This window comes from Athalia rosae, chromosome 2 (genome assembly GCF_917208135.1).
Source record: "Athalia rosae chromosome 2, iyAthRosa1.1, whole genome shotgun sequence".
NCBI classification, from domain to species: Eukaryota; Metazoa; Arthropoda; class Insecta; order Hymenoptera; family Athaliidae; genus Athalia; species Athalia rosae.
The window spans coordinates 23200519-23222067 of record NC_064027.1 but is presented as its reverse complement, the minus strand read 5'-3'; the positions used below and the strand labels follow the sequence as shown (position 1 = coordinate 23222067).

General features: G+C 38.2%; 4 protein-coding genes across 6 annotated transcripts; 3 read left to right on the top strand and 1 right to left on the bottom strand.

The window, feature by feature from the left end:
- The first annotated feature begins 2360 nt into the window (after positions 1-2360).
- LOC105689475 (S-adenosylmethionine mitochondrial carrier protein-like) lies at positions 2361-5288 on the top strand. Its single transcript, XM_012406506.3, has 6 exons — positions 2361-3387; positions 3460-3642; positions 3752-3908; positions 3973-4082; positions 4164-4543; positions 4632-5288. The coding sequence occupies exons 2-6, from the start codon at positions 3574-3576 to the stop codon at positions 4759-4761; spliced, it is 846 nt and encodes a 281-aa protein (XP_012261929.1). The 5' UTR covers positions 2361-3387; positions 3460-3573; the 3' UTR covers positions 4762-5288.
- Positions 4587-9374, bottom strand: LOC105689474 (putative sodium-coupled neutral amino acid transporter 10). Its single transcript, XM_012406505.3, has 6 exons — positions 8241-9374; positions 7896-8166; positions 7686-7822; positions 7390-7617; positions 7112-7325; positions 4587-7025 (listed from the first exon to the last, which is right to left on the bottom strand). The coding sequence occupies exons 1-6, from the start codon at positions 8718-8720 to the stop codon at positions 5521-5523; spliced, it is 2835 nt and encodes a 944-aa protein (XP_012261928.2). The 5' UTR covers positions 8721-9374; the 3' UTR covers positions 4587-5520.
- A 768-nt stretch (positions 9375-10142) lies between these two features.
- On the top strand, positions 10143-15530 carry LOC105689479 (putative serine/threonine-protein kinase YPL150W). Of its 2 annotated transcripts, XM_012406511.2 has the most exons (7): positions 10143-10708; positions 11395-11561; positions 12592-12853; positions 12957-13239; positions 13316-13504; positions 13577-13695; positions 13771-15530. In XM_012406511.2, the coding sequence occupies exons 2-7, from the start codon at positions 11496-11498 to the stop codon at positions 15297-15299; spliced, it is 2448 nt and encodes an 815-aa protein (XP_012261934.2). In that variant the 5' UTR covers positions 10143-10708; positions 11395-11495; the 3' UTR covers positions 15300-15530. The 2 variants fall into 2 exon arrangements, with proteins under 2 accessions (XP_012261934.2, XP_012261935.2); XM_012406512.2 differs by lacking the exons at positions 10143-10708; positions 11395-11561 and adding an exon at positions 12073-12523.
- A 1665-nt stretch (positions 15531-17195) lies between these two features.
- Positions 17196-21546, top strand: LOC105689480 (nuclear receptor subfamily 1 group D member 2-like). Of its 2 annotated transcripts, XM_048649397.1 has the most exons (4): positions 17196-18445; positions 19514-19591; positions 19727-19852; positions 19925-21546. In XM_048649397.1, the coding sequence occupies exons 1-4, from the start codon at positions 18296-18298 to the stop codon at positions 20705-20707; spliced, it is 1137 nt and encodes a 378-aa protein (XP_048505354.1). In that variant the 5' UTR covers positions 17196-18295; the 3' UTR covers positions 20708-21546. The 2 variants fall into 2 exon arrangements, with proteins under 2 accessions (XP_048505354.1, XP_012261937.2); XM_012406514.3 differs by having other exon boundaries at positions 19727-21545.
- Positions 21547-21549: the final 3 nt, after the last annotated feature.

Here is a 21549-nt window from a genome sequence, read left to right as displayed (position 1 = left end):
TATGTGTACCTGATCTTACAAATTCAGATATAATTTGTGACGGAAAATTCATGACATGCTTGCGCCATGATTGTATTTGGCTTTTAATATTTCTCCCGGGTGAAATATTGACATTCCCTTTCAGGCTTGAAGTAAAAGTGCACTCACTCCGCTCCTATTCTGCGTAAATAAATCGATAAACCGCGCAGGAGATAAGGTTCTTCCATTCTTCACGTATTGGCTTGGGAATATAAATTATGATGTACACGTAGTTTTCTATTTTACTCTGAAGATGATATAATTTTTGAAACTTGAAACTGGCAATCGCATAACAGAAATTGTAAGAACCGTTTATCATCATGGAAACTCCAGATGCTGAAGGCACGAAAATAAAGTTGTGAAAAAAAGCTGAAATAAATATTATACGTTTGAATACACTTCCATTGAAATAAATCTTTTCCGAAGATGACGATACTCTAACAAAACTCCCTTATTTCAGGTATTTAAGCAATAGCGTGAGATAAAATACAAGCCGTGGTTTATTTTATTATGATGTGGTGTTTGATACTTCTGTTTTCTGATTTATTTTGATTCATTTTTTTCTCTCTCCATTCACCTATCTCTGCGTGTGTTCGTTTCGTAAAAATTATCGTGGTAGGCTCGTCATTCATCTGTCAACGTTTTTTTACTAGAATCATCAACTGTGATTTATTTTTTATAGGGTGAATGTATTTTATTTGGCATAAATCATAACTGCATCATTAAGGAGAATAAAAACCAACGAGTAAACAAAAATAGATACAGAATAGTTTATTATGTTACAGAGTGAAACATTATTTACACACTGTGTACATATCGGTACACAGATCGAATTAATTCTGGCAAATGGAACTTTGAGATCGCGAGCCACTCCTATATGGTAACGATAATTTCGTATTTTGGCCACATTTTTATCTTAAAATGAGCGATTTATCTTTTATAGTTTTTTTATCTCGCTTGCAACCCTGATTTGATCACAGCATATATATAACATATTAATTGACCCACGTTAAAAAAGGATGCTTCAAAGCTTTAGCACAGAGGTCAGTGCCTTAAGAAGAAGAAGAAGAAAACGAAGAGGCGCCACAGCCAAAAACTCAGGAAAGTCGCTCAGAGCTAAATCTGTGATGCCTGAATCAGCGTCGTGTAATCGGTATATAACTAACTGAGAAACCAAGGAACTCAGATCACTATAATTGTAACTCGCGTGGTTGACTATCTGGTCATCTCCACACATACACCCATGAAATGAATTTTTTCGCAGCATACGACCTATAGTTTGTTTGCATATGGTCCTGCAGTAACGCTTCACCACGTGGTAGCCATATTTCTGATAATAAATTGTAGACCGTCGCATTCGAAAGCTAACAAATGCAGTCGGTAAATTCACTGACAATGAGTCTTGAAGCTGAAAACAATGACGGTTTTTTGTTCACTCAAAAATGTACGGAGAAAATTTTTTCGGATCTTAGCATCTACATGTATTCATCGTTATACTTTTTATAAGTGGTTGTTCAGAGTTCCACGAAGTTGTCGACGAGTTTAGGGCTGGCCACTTTTCTTTCAGTTTAAAAAATATTTGTCAACCTCTTATAATTCAGAGAAAAAGTGTCTGTAGTCAGGGTTTAATTTTAGTCTTCATCGTAGTCTTTTGTCCCGTTTCTCGATAAGATGTGAGTGTCGCCTTGATCTTTGGCACCTGGCTGATTAATAGCATGGGTATCTTAATTGGAACTGCGACAATAGAATAATAACTAAATAAAGATTACTGTTCATAATCCGAATTTCATATCCATTGAATCGTGTTTTACCAGTAACAGGATAATTTTAAGTAAGAAATTATGAACGTGTGGAAAGATAACGAAAAAAGTCGCGATACTTTATACATGTTCTTCTATCCTTCGTTACGGTTCGTGTATGTTGCATTTTTTTCATAATGTTACCTTCGCTGATTGGAGCAGCGCCAGCAGGTATCACAGCTACGTGTAGCAACTCGAATTATTTTGCATTCTTAATCAGCAGCAGATAACGTAAAGTTATTCTTTGGATTTCTGCCTTAACGTTTTTCGCATATATCTTTTGAGGATACGAAGGGACTCTTGCAGCTAAAAATGCCAGCTTCTAATTATCCATTCATTCATTTGTGTGTTTCATCCCTTGGTGAAATGGTAGAAGAATCCAAGCGTGTAAAAACCTGGCTAAAATAATTTATATGGTATGTCACGTTATGATATTATGTAGCATTGAGTAATTATACCAGTACGAAGTATACTTACTCAATGTAGGGCTGACCACTCTTTTTTAATTTTCAAAAATATTTGTCAACCTCTCATAATTCAGAGAAAAAAAAGTTGGGCTCTCATTAAATCAAAAAATGCCTCTAACTTTTTTTGGGTCGAGGTACAAACGAACAAGAAAATGGTACAAACAATTGGGAATCTATTCACTTTGAGAAAATCCAAATTTTCAAATTTTGGGTGCCAGCCATTTTTGAAAACGCTGTCACTTTTAGTTCATCGTGGAAGAAATAAAAAACAGAATGGTACAAACAAGTACAAATGAAGTACAATCGATTCCAATTAAAAAAAAATGTATTCCTAAGTCGGGTGCCAAGTCCACATTGGTGCTAATTACGCTATAGTTTCAGGTAGGATCAACTATGAAAATCATCGTAATTTGACCAGAAAGATATGCACACGATATTTATACTTCCATCCTAAGCAGTTGAATTTTATTATTTAATTTGCATCGCAATTACCGCAGTGATAACACCTTTGGGTGTAGCCAAACCCAAATTATGTTATCTGACGAATCCGTAAATTAGAAAGAATTTCAAAGTATGAACAGTGTTGGATAAGGCTTGTAGACGGAATGGTGCACAAGGATAAGTTAATATGATCCATAGAATCGAGTGTCGGTGATTTTTTAAGATTTTACAATAGTTTTTCACAGGTCGCTATTCGAGGTCTGATCCCGAGAGTTTTGGGAATCACGATATTCTGCATTTTGACTATGATATAATTGCCATGATATTTATGCATACTTGTTGTTAGAGAAAAAGAAAGAATAACTGTGGATTTTGTGTAAAACTCGGGATTATCTAGGTAGTAATCATTAAGAATTTATATTTGAAAATCCTTTTGTGCGATTTCCTACGAGGTCGACTTTGCCCTGTCGACTTCGAATGTCGCGCACGCATTCATTTGACAGCTACGGGTATTTTGACAGTTCGCTTGCAGAAGACAAGTGGATGACGAAATTTGTGTTTCCCCATCGGCCGGGCGTTTGGAACTATCCATACCATCTAGGACACCTTATCTATTTAGCGTAGCAAAGATCGTGATTACGTCTAAACGAATTACACAACAGGTATGCGATTTTACGCAATGACATGCTATTTTGGTTGCCTCTTCTGCAGACCTCACGAACCTCACGTATCAGGTTATCTCTTATCATGAGGTTGGATTCAGTCAATAATACCTTGAAATGATGCGGTTATTGTGCTCGAAGCTAAAAACTTCTCACTAATCATCAATCGTGGAAAATCAAAATAACATGCTGCACGGATCGGACTCCAAAATCACTGGGGTTAACTCAAAAAATGTGTTCCTGTCATCTATGATAGTAAGTGTTGAATAGAACAGTTGACCTTAAGAGTTAAGAGCTGTTTACACACTGAATGATTAGTAGATACATAGATCCTGTCGTGCAATGACTACTAGCTTAATTGCAGTCTGGAGGTGTTGCTGGGACCGTATGCGACCTGACTTGCTTTCCTTTGGACACGTTGAAAACTAGACTCCAGAGCCAACATGGATTTATGAATTCCGGAGGATTTGGGAAACTATACCAGGGAATTTTTCCTGTAATGATCGGTTCTGCCCCAGCAGGTATTACCTTTAGATTGAAATTCTCCCCTCAAATGCTTAGGGATGATTCATATTTCAATTGCAGCATCTTTGTTCTTCATAACATATGAGGGAATAAAGGAATATCTTCAGCCTAAAGTTCCACTTTCTTATCACCACTTCATTCACATGGGTGCTGCTTCTCTTGGTGAAATGGTAAGAGAAATCAGGTGTTAATTTTTTAATTTTTCAGCAATACCATTCGAGAGACATACTTAAGCGAATCGATCAATGTAGGTCGCATGTCTGGTTCGTGTGCCGGTAGAGGTAGTAAAGCAGCGAAAACAGGCGCTGTTAGTTGATAGCGAGACTCTGAAACTGAAAACTTTATACCGTGGATATGGAAGCACAGTATTGAGAGATTTGCCTTTTGGTCTAATACAAATGCCAATGTGGGAGTATTTCAAACTTTGTTGGAAACACTATGTAGGCAGAGACTGCACTCCGTTTGAAGGGGCTACCTGTGGAGCTCTTTCAGTTGCAATCGCTGCTGTGATAACTACACCTTTAGATGTTGCTAAAACCAGAATCATGCTGTCCGATACTTCGGCAAATAAAGCAGAAGTCAAAATATCGACCATGCTGAAAGAAGTTTACAGAGAACATGGATCAAAAGGGTAAGTCCGTGATTAAATGTGAATCATGCACTGAGTTATCAAATTATTAAATACAACAGATATATTTCATATGATACATTTTTTACAGGCTGTTCGCTGGCTTTGCTCCTAGAGTGTTTGGGTTCACGTTGGGAGGCTTCGTATTTTTTGGGATTTACGAACAAGTTAAAGCAATGTGTGGCACAATTTTTCCATATAATAGTGCTTCTAGCAGATAACGTTTCAAAAATAGATATTTGGAAAAATAGAGAACTTCAACACAAGTTGGACGGTAAAGTATCGTTTACTGAATTATTAAACAAAACATTGAATATCTTTCATCACCTTTGATATGAATAACATTCTTTAATACATATCTGCCGTGCAAGTTCTTTAAAAATTTTTGAATAAGCTATCCGTTACCTCAACGTCTGGTCACTAGGCTTACACTGGGATTCAGAGTTTCTCAGCAGGATCTCGATATTTAGATTATAAACTTTTTAAAGAATTATGATGATTATTTTATAATGATCGAGTACTTTAAATGCCGCGTAATTAAACGAGAAATAAGCTACTCATGTACCGTGTACTTATTTCACCAAGCTTTTCAAGTTATAGCTTCAATATGGAGAAATGAATCTACATTCTCAAGTAAATCGGCTGTACAAAATTCCCATGAACCATTTAACATACATGTATATGATCTACAAATATTGTTACTTTTATTGTTATTACAATCGATTAAATAAAATAAATAAAAGGTAAATATGCACAAATATATATTATCGTAAATAAAGTAAAATTTTGCTTTCCCGCAGAATTTCGTTGGATTTTACTAATGACGAAACGTTATTTTCACCAAATTATAAGCTGTCCGTGACCTATGAAATTTTTATTTGGAAGCCTACTTCAAAAATATAGTGCAAAAACTTGATGTGTGAAAAGAGTAATCAAACTCATACACGGCAGTCTTATTTCGTCTTGTCATGTATTATTACTTACTTTTTTTCGTTGTTGGAACCAACAGGCTTTAGGTCCCTCTGATTAGCGTCCACAAACTTGTTCTTCAAATTTAGACTACTATCTAAAGTATTTTGGTCAATGAGACTCTGATCCGATAGATAAGAATTGGTTTTAATCAGCAGTTTCTCTGTGGTAACTTTCCCCTTTTTTGATATCAACTCGGCAGTTTCATTTTTCTCACCAGTTTCCATAAGAGATTTATCTGTTTTACTGCACTCATGATCATTAAGCGAATCTACTTCTACGAGTTTTCCTATTCTACTTGGTGCCATCAAAGCTAATCTATTAGCAGATTCCTGATAATCATTAAGCATTTCTCCACCACTTATCTCTCTCTTTTTTCTTTCTGCATTCGCTAGTATATCTCTGCCAAGTCCAAGTTTTGCTGCTTTACCACTTTCATCCAATTTTGCCGTTTCTTCGTTCGATCCGCCTTTTTTTGTCTTTTCACTCATTACCAAGGCGATAGGAACTGGTACCTTGTTACTTATATTTTTATTATTTATGTTATGGGTATTGTTATTATTATCAATTTTTGTTAGATCATTTGAGGCATTGATTTGGGCATGATTCACATGTACCGGAATGTCGTTAATATGGCTAGACTTTGGAATTTTTTTAACTAATGCACTGAGAATCGGACCACGGGATTTTATCATGGTTTGCTTTTGATCTACTTGAAACAAGCCTGGATCCTCTGGTGTCTTCAGATCGACTTTGTTTCCGGCTGTCTCATCATTAATTTCAACGTTTTTCACTCGACCTTCCACTATCTTTGATAATTTGTCTTCAGTCAGGATATCTAGTACCGGCATGGGTTCAGCCTTTGCAACGAGTTTGTTGCTTAAATTGTTGGCTGCTACATCAAGTGGCTTATTAATTGGGTCATAGTCTCTGTTGTCTCGTTCTAAAACCTTGTTTTCAATGGTTTTACTGGCCAGTTTTTCTTTTTTTTCTTTTTCTCTTTCTTGTTTGAAATTATTACTTATTTTAATTACTTCTTCCAACATCTGTTGCTGATCTATTTTATGCTGCTGTAGAGTTTTTCGCAGCTCTTCTTCACGATCATCAAAAACTCTGGCTGCCGCCAACTCTGACTCTTCCTTTTTAATTGCATCTGAATTTATTAAAATGTCATTTTTGTTCTGAATCTTTTTCTCTTCTACTTCTAACTCTTTGACCTTTTCATCAGCATTCAAAACTATCAGTGGCTCTCTACTATCTTTTTCATCCTTCTTAATTTTGAGTTCCAGTTCATCTTTATGCGAAGAATTTTCTAGCTTGTTCTTATCTAACTTTTTGATTTCCTCAACTATCTCTTTTATTATAGGAGCAAAATCCTTAGGATTTGAAGTTACGGCAATGACTTTCTCAGTCACTACTGCTCGTTCAACTGGAATTGGCGGTTCTTGACGGACGTCATCTTTCGGGACTTTCTCTGGTACATCAATCTCATTTACTAAGACAGGCTTGAAATTTGCTGGAAACAATACCGGCAGCTCATAAGCACTATCTTGTGACAAATACCCAGAGGGGCCATAGGTATTTCGAAGTTATGAAACTCACCATCTACTTTGATCTCTGGAAGAGTGTCTAATTTTGGTAGCGGGGGTAACATCTGGGCACTCTTCTCGTTTGACAAATCTATGGGAATGTTGTTCAATTGGTGAATTGAGTCTCCTGTAATGACAGTGAGCTTTGCATTAGCCGATTCCTCCATGGCATAGAGATTGGCATACGTCCCTAAGATGATTATCCAAACTCCTATGAAGAGGATTGTCTGAAAGAAGTAAGTATTGTACTTCATGAGTTCATGCAATGAGAGATTTTAAGAACTTGATTACCTGGGCTAGTAGTCTTTCAGAAGTATTTTTGCTGCTTATTGAAATAAAGAATGCCGCAGGAAACATAAGGCAAATCATTACACCTATTGTGGATCCAACCAATCCTAATACAAACTCAATATTTGGTATTAGGATTCCAGTAATTAAAGATACTCCAACTATAACAAAGGTAAGCCCTTTGAATTGACTTTCAGGAATGTAATTGCTTGTCGTCTCGTGTGAATGAGCCTGAAAATTTGTTTGGATTGAAACATTGTTGGCCATTAAGTGGTATTAGTGTGGTTGATTAGACTCACCCAACGAAACAAAAGCGAATATAGACTTGCTCGACATGGAAAAATTACCAAAGGAAAACTGAATGCAACTGATAGAACAAAGCCTATTTTTATTACGTCTGATGACAAACTCGGTTCAAAACTCATCAGGATATTTCCTGAAACTCAAATATTTTTATGACAAAAGGCATCAACTTAGAAACATTTGCTGCTTTTTGTATCTTTGCTCACCTGTAAATGGTACATTACAGAATGCAATGTACCCAAAGAATCCCACACAGACATAAACAACTGTGCAGATATTCAGAGCTACATCTACGACTCGGTTCATTTTATCAAGAGAAACATTTGGAATCGTTTCATAAATTTCAAATAATTGAGTCTGACAGAATAACGCCATTGAGAATATCGGTAAACATTGTAGAATACCCGAAGGACGCCAAAAAAATACTTTGTCATACCAATCTGTGGCAAATATATGAGCCATTGATTCCATCATTACCTGCATCAAAAAGTAGATACTAAAGGCCATGTTATTAAGTGAGAACATTAATGCTCTTTGAAAAAACTATGCACCTTTAAAACAAGACATAGATAAAATCCAATAGTAGCTGTACAAATGCTAGACAGACTATCAACATTTCTTAACAGCCCAAGTGGCAAGATCACAAAGCCACCTATCAAGACAAGGAGACTAGTGCGGATGTCTGCAGGAGTTTGGTCAGTCATTTTCCCTATAATTTCAGGTCCAAGATCTCCAACAACAACAAAAAATGCAATGCAAGTCCCCATGAGGAACCCAATGATAAATAGCTCTGCCAGAAATTTTCCTGCACGTCCAAATGCATGAAAGGCAAGAAACTCAAAATTACGTCTACGAGACATCACAGCTGACTTGACCAAAAAGTGACACGCAAATTTTGATAGAATGCTGCTGACTAGTAGCATCAGTATCGACAAAACTATACCGCATTGTTTGAAGCAGAACGGCATTGCCAAAACACTGACGCCTATCACACTGTTCGCCAAAGTCATCACATGGGATAGATTTGTCATCTTTGCGCTCAAAAGAAACTGATTTCTCAAACATAAAAGAAATTGTCACAGATCTTACGTATCACAGCAGAGCTGCGAATATACAAGTAGTTCTCTCGCAGTGCTTCAAAGTTTATTTGTTTGAACGATTATTATTCGGTCTTATTCAAATCAATTAGTTGTTTCATTCAAATGAATTATGTATTTCGATTTTAGGATCAGGTTAGGTTATATTCAACTCAATAAATACGTTCAAGATAAACACGTGGCATTGATGATAAAGAACTGAGTCGGTATTTGGTATCATTTTTAGATTATTGCTGTTGCAGAGATACGAATGACGTCGCACAAATGTCCAAGACACAGCTGGAAATACAATGAACATATTTTTCAGCTCATAACTGTAATGTAAACACCCCCACCGTTTAGCGCTGTCATTTAATCCGTCTTGTATAATACTGCTCTCCAATAAATGACGTAAACGGGATGAAGTCATCGATAAAGCAATAATTGAAAATGCATTTGATCTATCACATCTTACACGATTAATTATCACATTGTTATCAGTAATATCTTATTCGATTTGTTGCCAGAACCCACAGGTGTTTGTCACATCGTAACAGCCTACTAACTACTGACTGTCAGAAAACGAATGTGCGCTGTGTATACCGCTACATCACAGCTTTTTTTCTGCTTACGCCACCACTGCTAGATGGCAGACTTTCATAGACCCTGGTGGGATTTCGAAATTGCTTATAATATTAAGAGCGCGCGTTTTCTTCAAACGACAGATAAGATTGGACCATCTCCTTTTTGAATCATTAACTAGCATTGGACGGACACATCAGGACAGAATTTGCGTATCACGGAAGCCTGATGCGTTTCTTAGCTCTACACAAAACCGCGCTATTTAGAGAAACTATTACGACACTTTAAAATTGTTCTCTAAAGCTCGAATTCTGAGAATCGAGGCTAGACAGTTTTCACAGTTTTAAGTGGGTCTCAATTAAACTATAAATATTATTACATGGGTATTAAGTTCAAGTCACTTTTCTATCTATAATACAGAACGAGCTCGCGCCGGGACGGGGCATAATTCAATTTTCAATCATTTCATGAAGGACTAGTGGAATAGAAAAAATGAAATGAAATAAAAAATAATAAAGTCATCTTTTTACCAATACTGGACATCTTTATTTTCATGCGTCAAAAAATCTAGGTGGACCATTCCCAATAGCATACAATACATCCATGTATACCGTATACGTCTTACAGTAATATCAAGACTGTGAAAGGGTATAATATATCAGGGAATAAACATATGTATTTGTATGCTGAAAATGGATGAAATTTCGTTTTCGAGGATATATATATAGTTATAATTCAAGCACTGCGACGGCGACTTCTGCTTTTGAATGTGGCCAGTTGAGCAAAGCGCGGAGTTGAGAATTATAAGCCACAAGCCAAACCGGCCAGCCGCCAACATCAGCTCAGTCGCTTTCCGGTCGGCATTTTATAAATACTGCAAGCACGAAACCAAACTCATAGTAGAATATAGATATAGCTGAGCAAACAATTATCACATAATCCGGGGATTTTAAGTGCAGTGAATTTCACCGAAATAAAATAATTAATTAAAATCGTGCAGCATACGAAAATTCACAATTGTTCGATTAATCGGAGTGTGGTTTCAAGCTTTAAGTATATCAAATCAGATTATTAATCAAGTTTAAAGTGTACGCGAGTAGGACTCGAAGATGGGATGAAATAATATCTTCGCTTGTCTTCATTACCGTCATTATTATAATTGAAAGTTATTTTTTCGAGATGCGTTGCACTGCTTCATATAAAGCCTAGGGTGCTATTTGTGATTTTGCATCGTGAAAGTGTAATGCAGGTGGGCGAGTATTTAGAATTGACGAAAATCACAGAAATCTGATGAAACAATCCATCCGGTGTACGGATCACAATTCACGAAGTGCAGAAACTCAAAATATATAATAAAAAAGGTATACAACTGACAAACAGAGAAATTGTTTAAGAAACAAAAATAAATTTGAAAGAAGCGTTGGGGTTCCCAATGACGTGGTAAAAGCATGACGCGGAAGTTGTTTAAATAAATCGTGAACAGGCGGTTTAAAAGATAGAATAAACACGTGTAGCGGTCAAAATTAAAAATTGTGGTGTTGTATGAAACGTTATCGACGTCTTGGTAATGAAAGTTAGGGGAATCTCGGCAAATTTTTGGATTTGGATTAGGCTCAATAAAATATCTGTGATGAAAAAAAATCCTTGAGTAATATTCAATGTCGAATAGTCACGATTATTTTTTTTTTTTCACATAGCATACTATAGTGACGATGTTCACCAATTCGGCACTTTGGCTAAGAGCCGAGTGATCATTTCAAACGGTTTCGAAATCTTTTGTTGTTCGCTATACCGAATGATAATCTCCGGGACATAAAATAACGAATATCTGTCTCGTTGGATTGAAGAATTCAGGGTGAAATTTAGATGAGTTAAAGGACGGAAATTAGAAATGTTCTATTTTATGAGATAATATATCCCAGAATTACAGAATCTTCATTGCTGGCGAGGGGCCAGATTTATCAACCATAACATATAATCCTATTACAAACAAAGTATGGCAATAATCCTAGTTTATTAAACCGTTTTTCGTTGCTCGATTATACAGAATATCATACGTACTTGACGCGGATCGACGCAAAATCCAAGGTCGGATTAGAGTAAAAATATTATTTATCATATCTGGACGAATTACTACACCCTGAGATCATGAGTCTGATGAAAAAAGCTATCGGGGGATCGATTCACAGGATACGAGAATTTGAACTTGAAAAGGTAAGAATTGCAAAAATCATTAGAAATTTAAAAGAAACTATTTTGTTATACCGGTTTTTCCATCATACGGTGGGTTTCATTTCCTCGAAGTGATCAGAGAGATGCCGTGCTCTTCCTATTTCTGCATTGCTCTTGTTTAACATGCCGCGCTGTTGAGTGTCACAGAAATAGAATCAGAAATAGAACCACGCCTGCTGCAGACTATGTCTACTCCAATGCTCATAAGTCTCGACAGTTTGGTCCAGACTTGTACATTACTTGAACTCCAACTGAATTCGACCAATTTTTTTCTCTTCAGTTTTAAATCCACCGGGGTAATCGAAAAATTGTTTCTGTTCACGTACATCGATTTGGAGATATTCTGAACTCTATTTGGAAAGCTGCTGATGACAATAAAAATGAAAATGAAACGAAAATGAAATTTTGATTCTCCGTGTCATCTCATGGACAAATTCGTCGTTTCGAAATTGATAATTTATGCAATTTTGAATTTCCACAGCTGACGATATTAACAGAAAATACATGTAGGAGCTTTCGTAGCGTTAGCAGCTGCAGACGGTAAAAGTTATTTTGAAAGACAAATAAACACTGCCCACGTTTACAATTTTCTCTTGTATAATTGATCTCATATGTAGGAGATCGGTTTCGGTGCTTTGGTGTAAACTATATCAAATATTGGTCTGAACTCTGATATTTCAACGAGCTTTGCTAATTGCAGGAGTGACAAAATCTCGCTCGTGAAAAAGTATCGTTTTTAAAAAACAAGTTTCTCAATTCAATCATACATCGTCTTGTCTGGAAGGTACCAGAGAGATAAATGACCGTACACCATAAGAATTAGATTAATATAGTCCCTGGATGATGTGAGACATGAAAAAGTGGCCAATGAACCAGTCTGGGTTCAGAGATTCCTTCAGATTACTCATCACCAGGAGAAATATAACGTACTAGTACGCTGGAAGGTGGCCAAGCTTTGAATTTACTTAACAACTCATAATGAAAAACAGTATAAATTTTCATTGTTTTCTAGGTGAACTTGGGCGATGAATTTGATATACTTCAAATCGTGGGCGAGGGATGGTTCGGTAAAATTCTACTTACGGAGCACAGAAGTACACAAACTGAAATGGTACTAAAAGCACTTCCAAAACCGTATACAAGTATATCGGATTTCTACAGAGAATTTCACTACGGTCTTCATCTATCAGCGCATAGGAATATAATAACAACTTACGATGTCGCCTTCGAAACTGCTGGTTTTTTTGTATTCAGCCAGGAATACGCGCCCCTAGGTATAACGCAGATATGAGAGAGAAAAAGAGAATACGAAAATCTGGATATAAAAAAATGTAAGAGCGTTTCTGATATTCTTTCTTTTTATTTTTATTTATTCAGGCGACCTCACATCCAACGTTACCGAAACTGGCCTGGGCGAACTTCACGCAAAAAGAGTTGCGAGACAACTAGCAGCAGCGGTTCACCACATTCACAGCAGGGAACTGGTGCACAGGGATATAAAACTTGACAATATCCTTGTCTTCAAAAGTGATTTCTCTCGAATAAAACTATGCGATTTTGGCGAGACTCGAAGGGTGAACACAGTTGTCAGAAGACACAACGAATGGCTACCTTATTCACCACCGGAAGTCCTCCAGATCGATACCGACGAAGCCTACAAGTAAGTAATCTCGCGATTTCCGGGTTCCAAAAGGAATCCACCATTTCAGAGCAAAGATGTTCTCTCTTTTTCTCAGGGCTCTAACTGCTCACGACGTTTGGCAGTTTGGAATTGTTATTTTCGTCTGTCTTACTGGATGTTTACCCTGGCAAAAAGCGGCCACGGATGATCCGAGGTACGCAAGGTACCTTAACTGGCATTCGGCGACGCTGAATATCGCCAAAAAACCTAAACTTTTTCAGCTCATCACCTCCAGAGCCCAGAGGTAAGTCTAATTATTGGATGTTCCTTTTATTTTTCTCATATTGCGTGCTCATTAATAATCTACTGTTTCCAGAATGTTCAAAAGACTGTTAGACCCTAAGCAAGAAAAACGACCAGTTACCGTCTTTGAAGTAAATAAATACCTCGACGATAGATGGTTGGCGAAACTCGGGGCTGAAAAAGCCTTGAACGGTGAATTCTGATTTTCTGAAGCGTCGCAACCATCCCAAGAATCTTTCAAACAAAAATTTTCATTCGTTTGCTTAGGTGGCGCCGACGAAAGAGATGAGCTCTGTCCTTCGATGTACAGCTTCCACAGTTCGTTGGAAGAGAAGAACCAACTGCTTTTTACCTTGACTCAGTATGGTATCGAAACAACGGTGGATCGATCGCGTAAAAAAGATCGTATTCGCGAATGGATACAGTCGAGCGCGATAAGAGAGGAGAACGAGGACGAGGAAGAAGAAGAGGAAAAAAATGAGGGAACAGAGGAGGAAAATTTTTCCGATAACGCCGAACCTTTGAACATGCGGGGAAAGCATTTTCCCGAGCGAAGGGAGAGCGCGAAGTTGACTACGGCTGGGGAAAGAAGTTCATCGAATTCGAAAAAATCACACGATCATAAAATTCCTGAGTACGTGAAAAAGCCCGGATACGCTACGCCGAAACCGATCGAACGCAGGAATCCTTTCGCGCCTAAGGTGGCAAAGGAACGTCACGCAATAGCCAAAAGTGCCAATTTTCCAAACGGTGATCCGAATCTGGCTGTCAAATTGATAGCACCGGATAACTACCGGCTTCCGGAGGTAACCGATCTGCAGAAGGCGCACAATATTCCTCAGGGATATTCAGGTTTTGGTGTTCTCGATCATTACGACAATAACAATCGTCAGAATTCTGGACAAAATCAAGCCCAAAACGGTTCCGGAGAATCGAGTGCACGTCAAAGCCCGTCGAAATCAAGTCCTAGTCGGTCTAATTCTGGAAACCGGAAGTCAAAAAGCCAACGAAAATCTTCCAACACAGAAAAATTGTCCAACGGTCATCGATCTTCACCCAGTCGGAATTCGAAGACCGGCAACGTGCAGAGTCCAAATAATTCCTTAGTAAGTACGTCTACTAATATGGGAAACGGCTACACGATTTCTCCGGAAATGGCCAGTGGCCAGAATAATCCAGATTCAGGAAATATCGAAACGTCAAATTTCAAGCCAAAAAGTCCCCAAGTTCCTATGAGGAAACACAGATCCCAAACAGCCACACTTCCGGTACTCCAGCCAACCGATGCCGGTATAAACCTGAAATCCAGGAGAAGCCAGACGACTGTGTTGCCAGCAATGCCGAGTCCAGTTCCAGTTCAAATTCCTGTATCAGTTCCAGGGACGGTCGTCAATTCTTTAACAATGTCTGTAGCATCTCAGTTGGTCATGCAGAGTTTCAATTCCCTCCAAGCTATGAACGTTGCCTTACCGGTCCAGAATATTCCTCAAGGACTCGGAGATCACGTTGCAGATAATAAAGAAATTCAGACTCACCAGCGGACCAATCCAACTGCGGCTGCGAGTGACCTTCATCGACAGATGATGATCACAAATGTTGAAATTCCAGCCGGGGGAGGAACCGTCAGAAACTATGGTAAAGACGTCTATGAGCATTATTACAACGGGATAGCGCCACTGATTAATAAACCTGTTTCTAATTTGGAAACTGCTCATAATGCGCCCAATCCAGCAGCAGTTAACGCCAGACACAGAGGATCGAATTCGGGGAGCGGAAGCAGATCTGTTAGCAATTAATCATTTTTTCTTCCGTTCCTTTTTTTTTTTTTTTATCGCTCCTGCAAATTACGATATATAGGGTTCATTTTGTAATACGAGAAGAAAATTTTTATCCTATCATCATATTAGACAACGATTATTTATTTACCATGTTACATAATTATATATAATACGATATGTAAAATATGCAATTATAACGGAATGTACAATTATGTATTTATGTATAAACTGTATGATATTTTGTGAAAATAACCGTCTATTTTTTACATACATAAAGTAGAGGTAGGGACTTATTGGACAAAAAAAAAAAAAAAATAACTGACCTAGCATTGCATCTCGGAGATTAACCCGACAGCTAGGGACCTCTCCCGGGATGCTGGGGGAATACTTCGTTGCATATATTGAGAATCGGGCAATGGCGTAGGCGGTGATTTAAGTGATAAATTCATTTTTATCACATCGTGGGTGGCAGCGATTTTCTATTGGCTTAAATCGAGCTCCTCCCACTTATCTGTTCCAAGTATATACGTACTACTACGAAAATACCGAGTGTGTATGTATAAAATGTATACGTACTGTGTACAAATTACATCTTATATACCGCACATATGTATACAATATAGTGATGATATCACCTATCGAAGCGTATAATTTCAACTCACACGTGCACGTTTCCCTTTTAATCCTAATGTACACCGTGTATATTCGTCTATTTTTGTATATGAGAAAATCTCTGGCAATACGCGGGATGTCACCTAAAATTAAATCCCCATGCATGAGGTAATACCGTACCTACGTACGAGCGTAAATGTCGTTTCATATATAATCACGTAATTCATTCATTAATACATTAATTATAACTCGTCTCGTCCAATTACGGCACTGCTTTTCGAAAACGTCAAACTGTCACTCACGCAAGACGGATATCAATCCATTAAACACTATGATAAATTCCGACCTTCATCTGTCTAGTTAAAAACAATTATTTCATATGCATATGAAAAACAAGTATCATCCTACATCCAGGCGCGTATACACACGTATATCACGTTAATACGGAGACTTCAACGCTTTTATAACGGCGGACGGAAAAAAACCTATGCGGGCGTTGAAGTCTCCGCTTCGCGAGCACTATCATGCATATAATACCCGTGTGGATTTTATCTGATTGAGAATAATTGTAATTAAATTAATGGGTTGAAGCTCTGGGCAATAATTTGATGATATTGTGTATCGTATAATGATAATTCTCATGGTAGGAACAGAAAATAAAGGAAACCTGAAATCGATAAATTTCTGTGATTGTAAAATCTTATAGAGGAGAGCTCTCGAACAGTGTTCCACATGTATATATGTCCGATAATAATTCTCTTCGCAACTCTGAACTGGGAGTGTCCTCAAGTCTCGACCTCCTAGTTGGCAGGTTGAACCTCATCATCGATGTAGGCTCGGCCTGAAGTTACATTATACATTAATGTATACACCTACCTTTCGATAGAGAGAGAGAAATATATAAGCGTCTTTGGTGGGAGAGGTCAGTCTGCATCTCGCAGGTTGAAAGAGTAGGAAAGGGGTGGGGGGGGGGGGGGATGAATTTCAAGAAGAAGTATAAGAAGTAGAAGTAAAAGAAGAAGAAGAATACAAAGAAGAAGAAGAAGAAGAAGAAGAAGAAAAAGGTGGACACACATCGGATATTATATATACATAGCATAAAATGAGTGGGGGATGGGAGGTAACGGCAGATATATATCTAAGAGTCGAAGTGCCGAGGAGTGTGTGATAAGGACTCTATATATCTATATCTATACATATCTAGATATACGTACATATACCTATACCATTACTACTACTGCTACTTTTCTCTTGCTATCCTACCAAAGGATTGACTCTGGAGATGGGCTAACTCGGAACTCGAGGTAGAGGGGCTCAGTCTCGCGACCACGTGCTCCACGGACGCACGGTACCAGATTGCACGTACATCCGACGCGTTCTAATCCCTGTAATATCGCAAGGTGTATCCCATTATGTTAGAATAATCATCTCATGTGCTCCAATGTTTTTTGAATTTTTATCCATTTTTATTTCTTTATTTTCATTCAATCAATAGTAAGGAACCGTAAAAGAGAGGAACGTATACATGTCATCGTCGTCGTTCCGTGATATCTCTAACAGACAAACCAAATTGCGTATGAGACGATTATACTCGCGACGATCGTTTGACTAACCACGTGCGATAAAAATTGTGCACGCTGCAGATACGTACATTTGTCTTATGCACGTACGCATCAATTACTTTTCATTTTATTTAGAGACTGAAAATTAGTTTTATGAAAAGTGTTCGCACGTTCAACGTTATACAGATTGTACAAGTGATTACGTCGTTTTATGTGTTGCCGGAAGAAATCGATGAGGATTAAGACTGATCGAAGACACAATCGATAAAGTATGTGCGCATAAGAAGGTTTTCGAAACGAATGTTATACGGGTCGTATACGTACGCAAGAAAGTGCAGGAGACGACGGTTTCACCGAACCTGAAATAATAGATTCCATTATTGAATGACGATAATTCTCGTTAATGAATCGGCATGTTAAAAGGAACAGTTTTCAGAAGAAATAATATCTTTAATAGCGGATATGCAGGCAGTATTTAAATTAACCACCGGCTATTCCCACCGCGGGTAAATAATCAGCACTTGAATGGGGACACGTGTGTAATTTATAACTAGATAAATAAACTAAATGAAATGAACTATTAAATTGAAATTAATCGAGAATTCATAATGAGAATGTGAACGCATACGATTAAATTCCTTCCATACGTTAAATAAATAAACAAATAAATAAATAAGTAAAGAACCAAATAAATAAGTCGAACCGGTTGTGAAACATATAATCTTTAATATTTTTTAATTCGGTTGATCCGATCATCAGGAAGGACGTTCATGAAAATGCATGTTATAAGGTATAAAAAATGACGACGGAAATCAAAAGCCACGGTGAATAGGGGGGCGAATGGACCTGGGGGAAATCCAGGCGGCGGGGGTCGCGGGGGCGAGTGCTCCGGGCGACGCTATTTCCCCTGTCAGGTGGTGGACCCCATCCGCAACTTTAACTTCCTCTACGGTCACACCTGTTTCTTCAGTTTCTGCTAATACCGACGTGGTGAGGATCATCTCGACAAATTTTTTCTCCGTATTGATTCAATGACTTTTATAGCTATAGAAAATGAAAGATATATTCACAGCACAAGGTCGCCACCCGATCCGAAAGGGATTTTTTTTTTTGAAACAGAAGAGTTCCCATTTTCTTGTTGAATGGTACCATGAAACACACAGGCGGGAATCGCGAAGATAAATTCACTCGTAATTTCTGAACGCACATATAATACAAATTCCGCAAAGAGCCAAAGCGGAGAATATAACAAAGCGAAATTGCCTGGAGCATGAACTCCTGCGGGATGACGGATAGTAAGATGCGATGAGGATTAGATCGTCTCTGATGCTCTTGCTGCCGCTGCCGCTGCTGTCTGCCCAAGGTGACACTCGGCGTCATGTGTTGGACGTTTCCGTTTTTTGCTCCTCTCCCGCAGGACATTCCTTCTCACACGTATATACCTATACCCGTGCGCGCGTATATCCTCGTTTTAATGTCGTGCCTACCGTTGATGTATAATCCATGGTGAAAATCGCTAAAAAGTTGCCCGCAAAACGTACACGTAATATTATGTATCGTACACGTAGCTGCGTATCTTCGTGGCTTTGTGCATCGCGTATGAAATTCTGGAATACAAGGAGTCGAGATGTGAAATTTTTGCAGGATGAGCCGCACTGTAAAACGCGGTACACTATATAGACCGCACGTATGTGCGGCGTCTTTTCTTAGGCTTAGCTTCTTAATCACAATATATCATGGCGCCAAGTCGGCAGTAAACGCACATGCTACGGCAGACTTCCATTGTGCTTGGCACTTTGGTTATATACCTCTTACCAGAAGCAATTATTGATTACCGGGAACCGAGACTCGAGGAAGCCATTTCTTCAGCTTTTATAACACAATACCCGTACCGGCAGCACATAGTCGGTGTTATTATACACCTATGTATGGTTGCCGATACTCCGACCACCATTTTGTCGATACTCCGGTCGCGAAATTCCGCGATTTTACCAATCGGAATGATTTAGAAAATTTTTCAACCGCATATATACAGAGGCGACTTTTCTTTTATTCCAGATGAATCAGCTCTGCAGGGTTTGCGGGGAACCTGCCGCCGGATTTCATTTCGGAGCATTCACGTGCGAAGGTTGCAAGGTAAGGGTGCAGCGTATAATAGCAAATATCAATTGAACAATGAAAAAAAATGAGGAAGGATAAAAAATCAGGAGCGCGATGTATCCGAAATAAAGTAAAATAAATTTAACATTGTTAAACGTTATTGTGTTTCAGTCATTCTTTGGTAGAACGTACAACAACCTCGGTAGTATATCGGAATGTAAGAACGGTGGTATCTGCGTGATAAACAAGAAAAATCGTACCGCTTGCAAGGCGTGTCGTTTACGTAAATGTTTAATGGTGGGTATGTCAAAGTCAGGATCTCGTTACGGGCGTCGTTCAAATTGGTTCAAGATCCACTGTCTTCTTCAGGAGCAATCGAACCAGGTTCAAACAAGATTAAAACCTCCGAAACTGCCGTACGAAAAATCGTTCAGTCCGCTGGACGCTGCTAACAATAACAACAATAGCAACAGTAATAACAACAACACAACAACGTCGATGGTTAACAACCACGGTTACAACCATCACGAGAGATTGCAACAACAGCCAAAGAGAGAACTGGGCGAGATACAAACGCGGTCCGCGTCACAAGTCGTTGATATTTTGAGACAACAATCCAATTCCGACCCCCAAGTATTGAGACCCCAAGAACTTCTGAGGCCGGATCATTCGTCGAGGTCGTTTCCCATGTGGAGAGGACCTCCCTTCTTCCATCCAGCTTTAACGCACATGCAGTTGTTGAATACGCCATATTTTCCGTTCCAACAACGTTTCATGATGCCCTACGTCGGTCACATGAACCCTCCGCAGATACCTGTCAAAAGTTTGCTCGAGAGTTCCTCGAGCGAGAGTGTCAGTCCGAGGTCAACGCCTTCCCCGAAACCTGAAGAGGTACTTCGGTCACCACCGGAATTAGACAGAGCCGGATCTTGCGACAAAAGTATCGCGTTTCTCAGGTCGTTAGGACCGGAACAAGACGCCCCGATCGACCTCAGTATGAAAAACGCAACTGTCACGGGGGGTAAAAGCACGGGTAATTCTGAACCGGAAGTCGCCACATCGGAAGAAGAGAAAACATCGGATACCGAGGACGAGTCGAAGGAACGAGAAACTGAAACTGGGCCTCCCTTAGACCTGACCAGAAAGACATGATCTTTCTCAACGTTTCTTCTTCTTCTTCACTGTATACTAATTATAAAAAATTGTACATAGACTTTTTTTTTTTCAAGTGCCAGTAAACCACGTGATATTTTATAATATTTATGTACGTACATATAACTACTAATTACTTAGATTCCGCAGTGATCGGTTATAATTATTTTCACATCATGCGACGAAATATGTATATTTTCTTTTACATTTTTCTTCCTGCACAGCAAAGTGATGAAAATTCGCCAGTCTCGCGTATTCGATGGCCAGTGTTTTTTTTTTCTTATTATTTTCTTCAAATAAATAATTTATACGAGCGAGTGGAAGCTGTTTAATTTATACACCGTCTATTGAATTACTTTAATAATTTTATAAATTATTACGATTAGGTATGAAAGCGTAATACTCGTTACAATTTATAGGCCAGTACAAAAGTATAAGACAAAAAAAAAAAAAAAAAGAAACAAACTCGAAAACGAAATTTGAATGCACAGAAAAAAGGAAAAGCAATGCTGTATATAAACGTGCGTATGTATTATATGAAAAACTAATTGAATGTAAATATCATAATATAGTTAAATTTATTAATAAGTGGAATAAAAATTATGACACATTATCGCAGTACGTAATCACACATAAAATTTAGTCGAATTTTTCTTTCTCTCACAAGGATTTCAAATATATGTATCTATGGCGTAATTTTGATTACGATCGGATCCTGATTCTACAAATCAAGCCGAATATTCAGTTGGGTAATGAGTCATCGATATATTCGAGGATGTAGCAAGAAAAAAGAGATAATAAAATAAAATAATGAAGAGCGATAATTTTCGTTTTGCCTACGT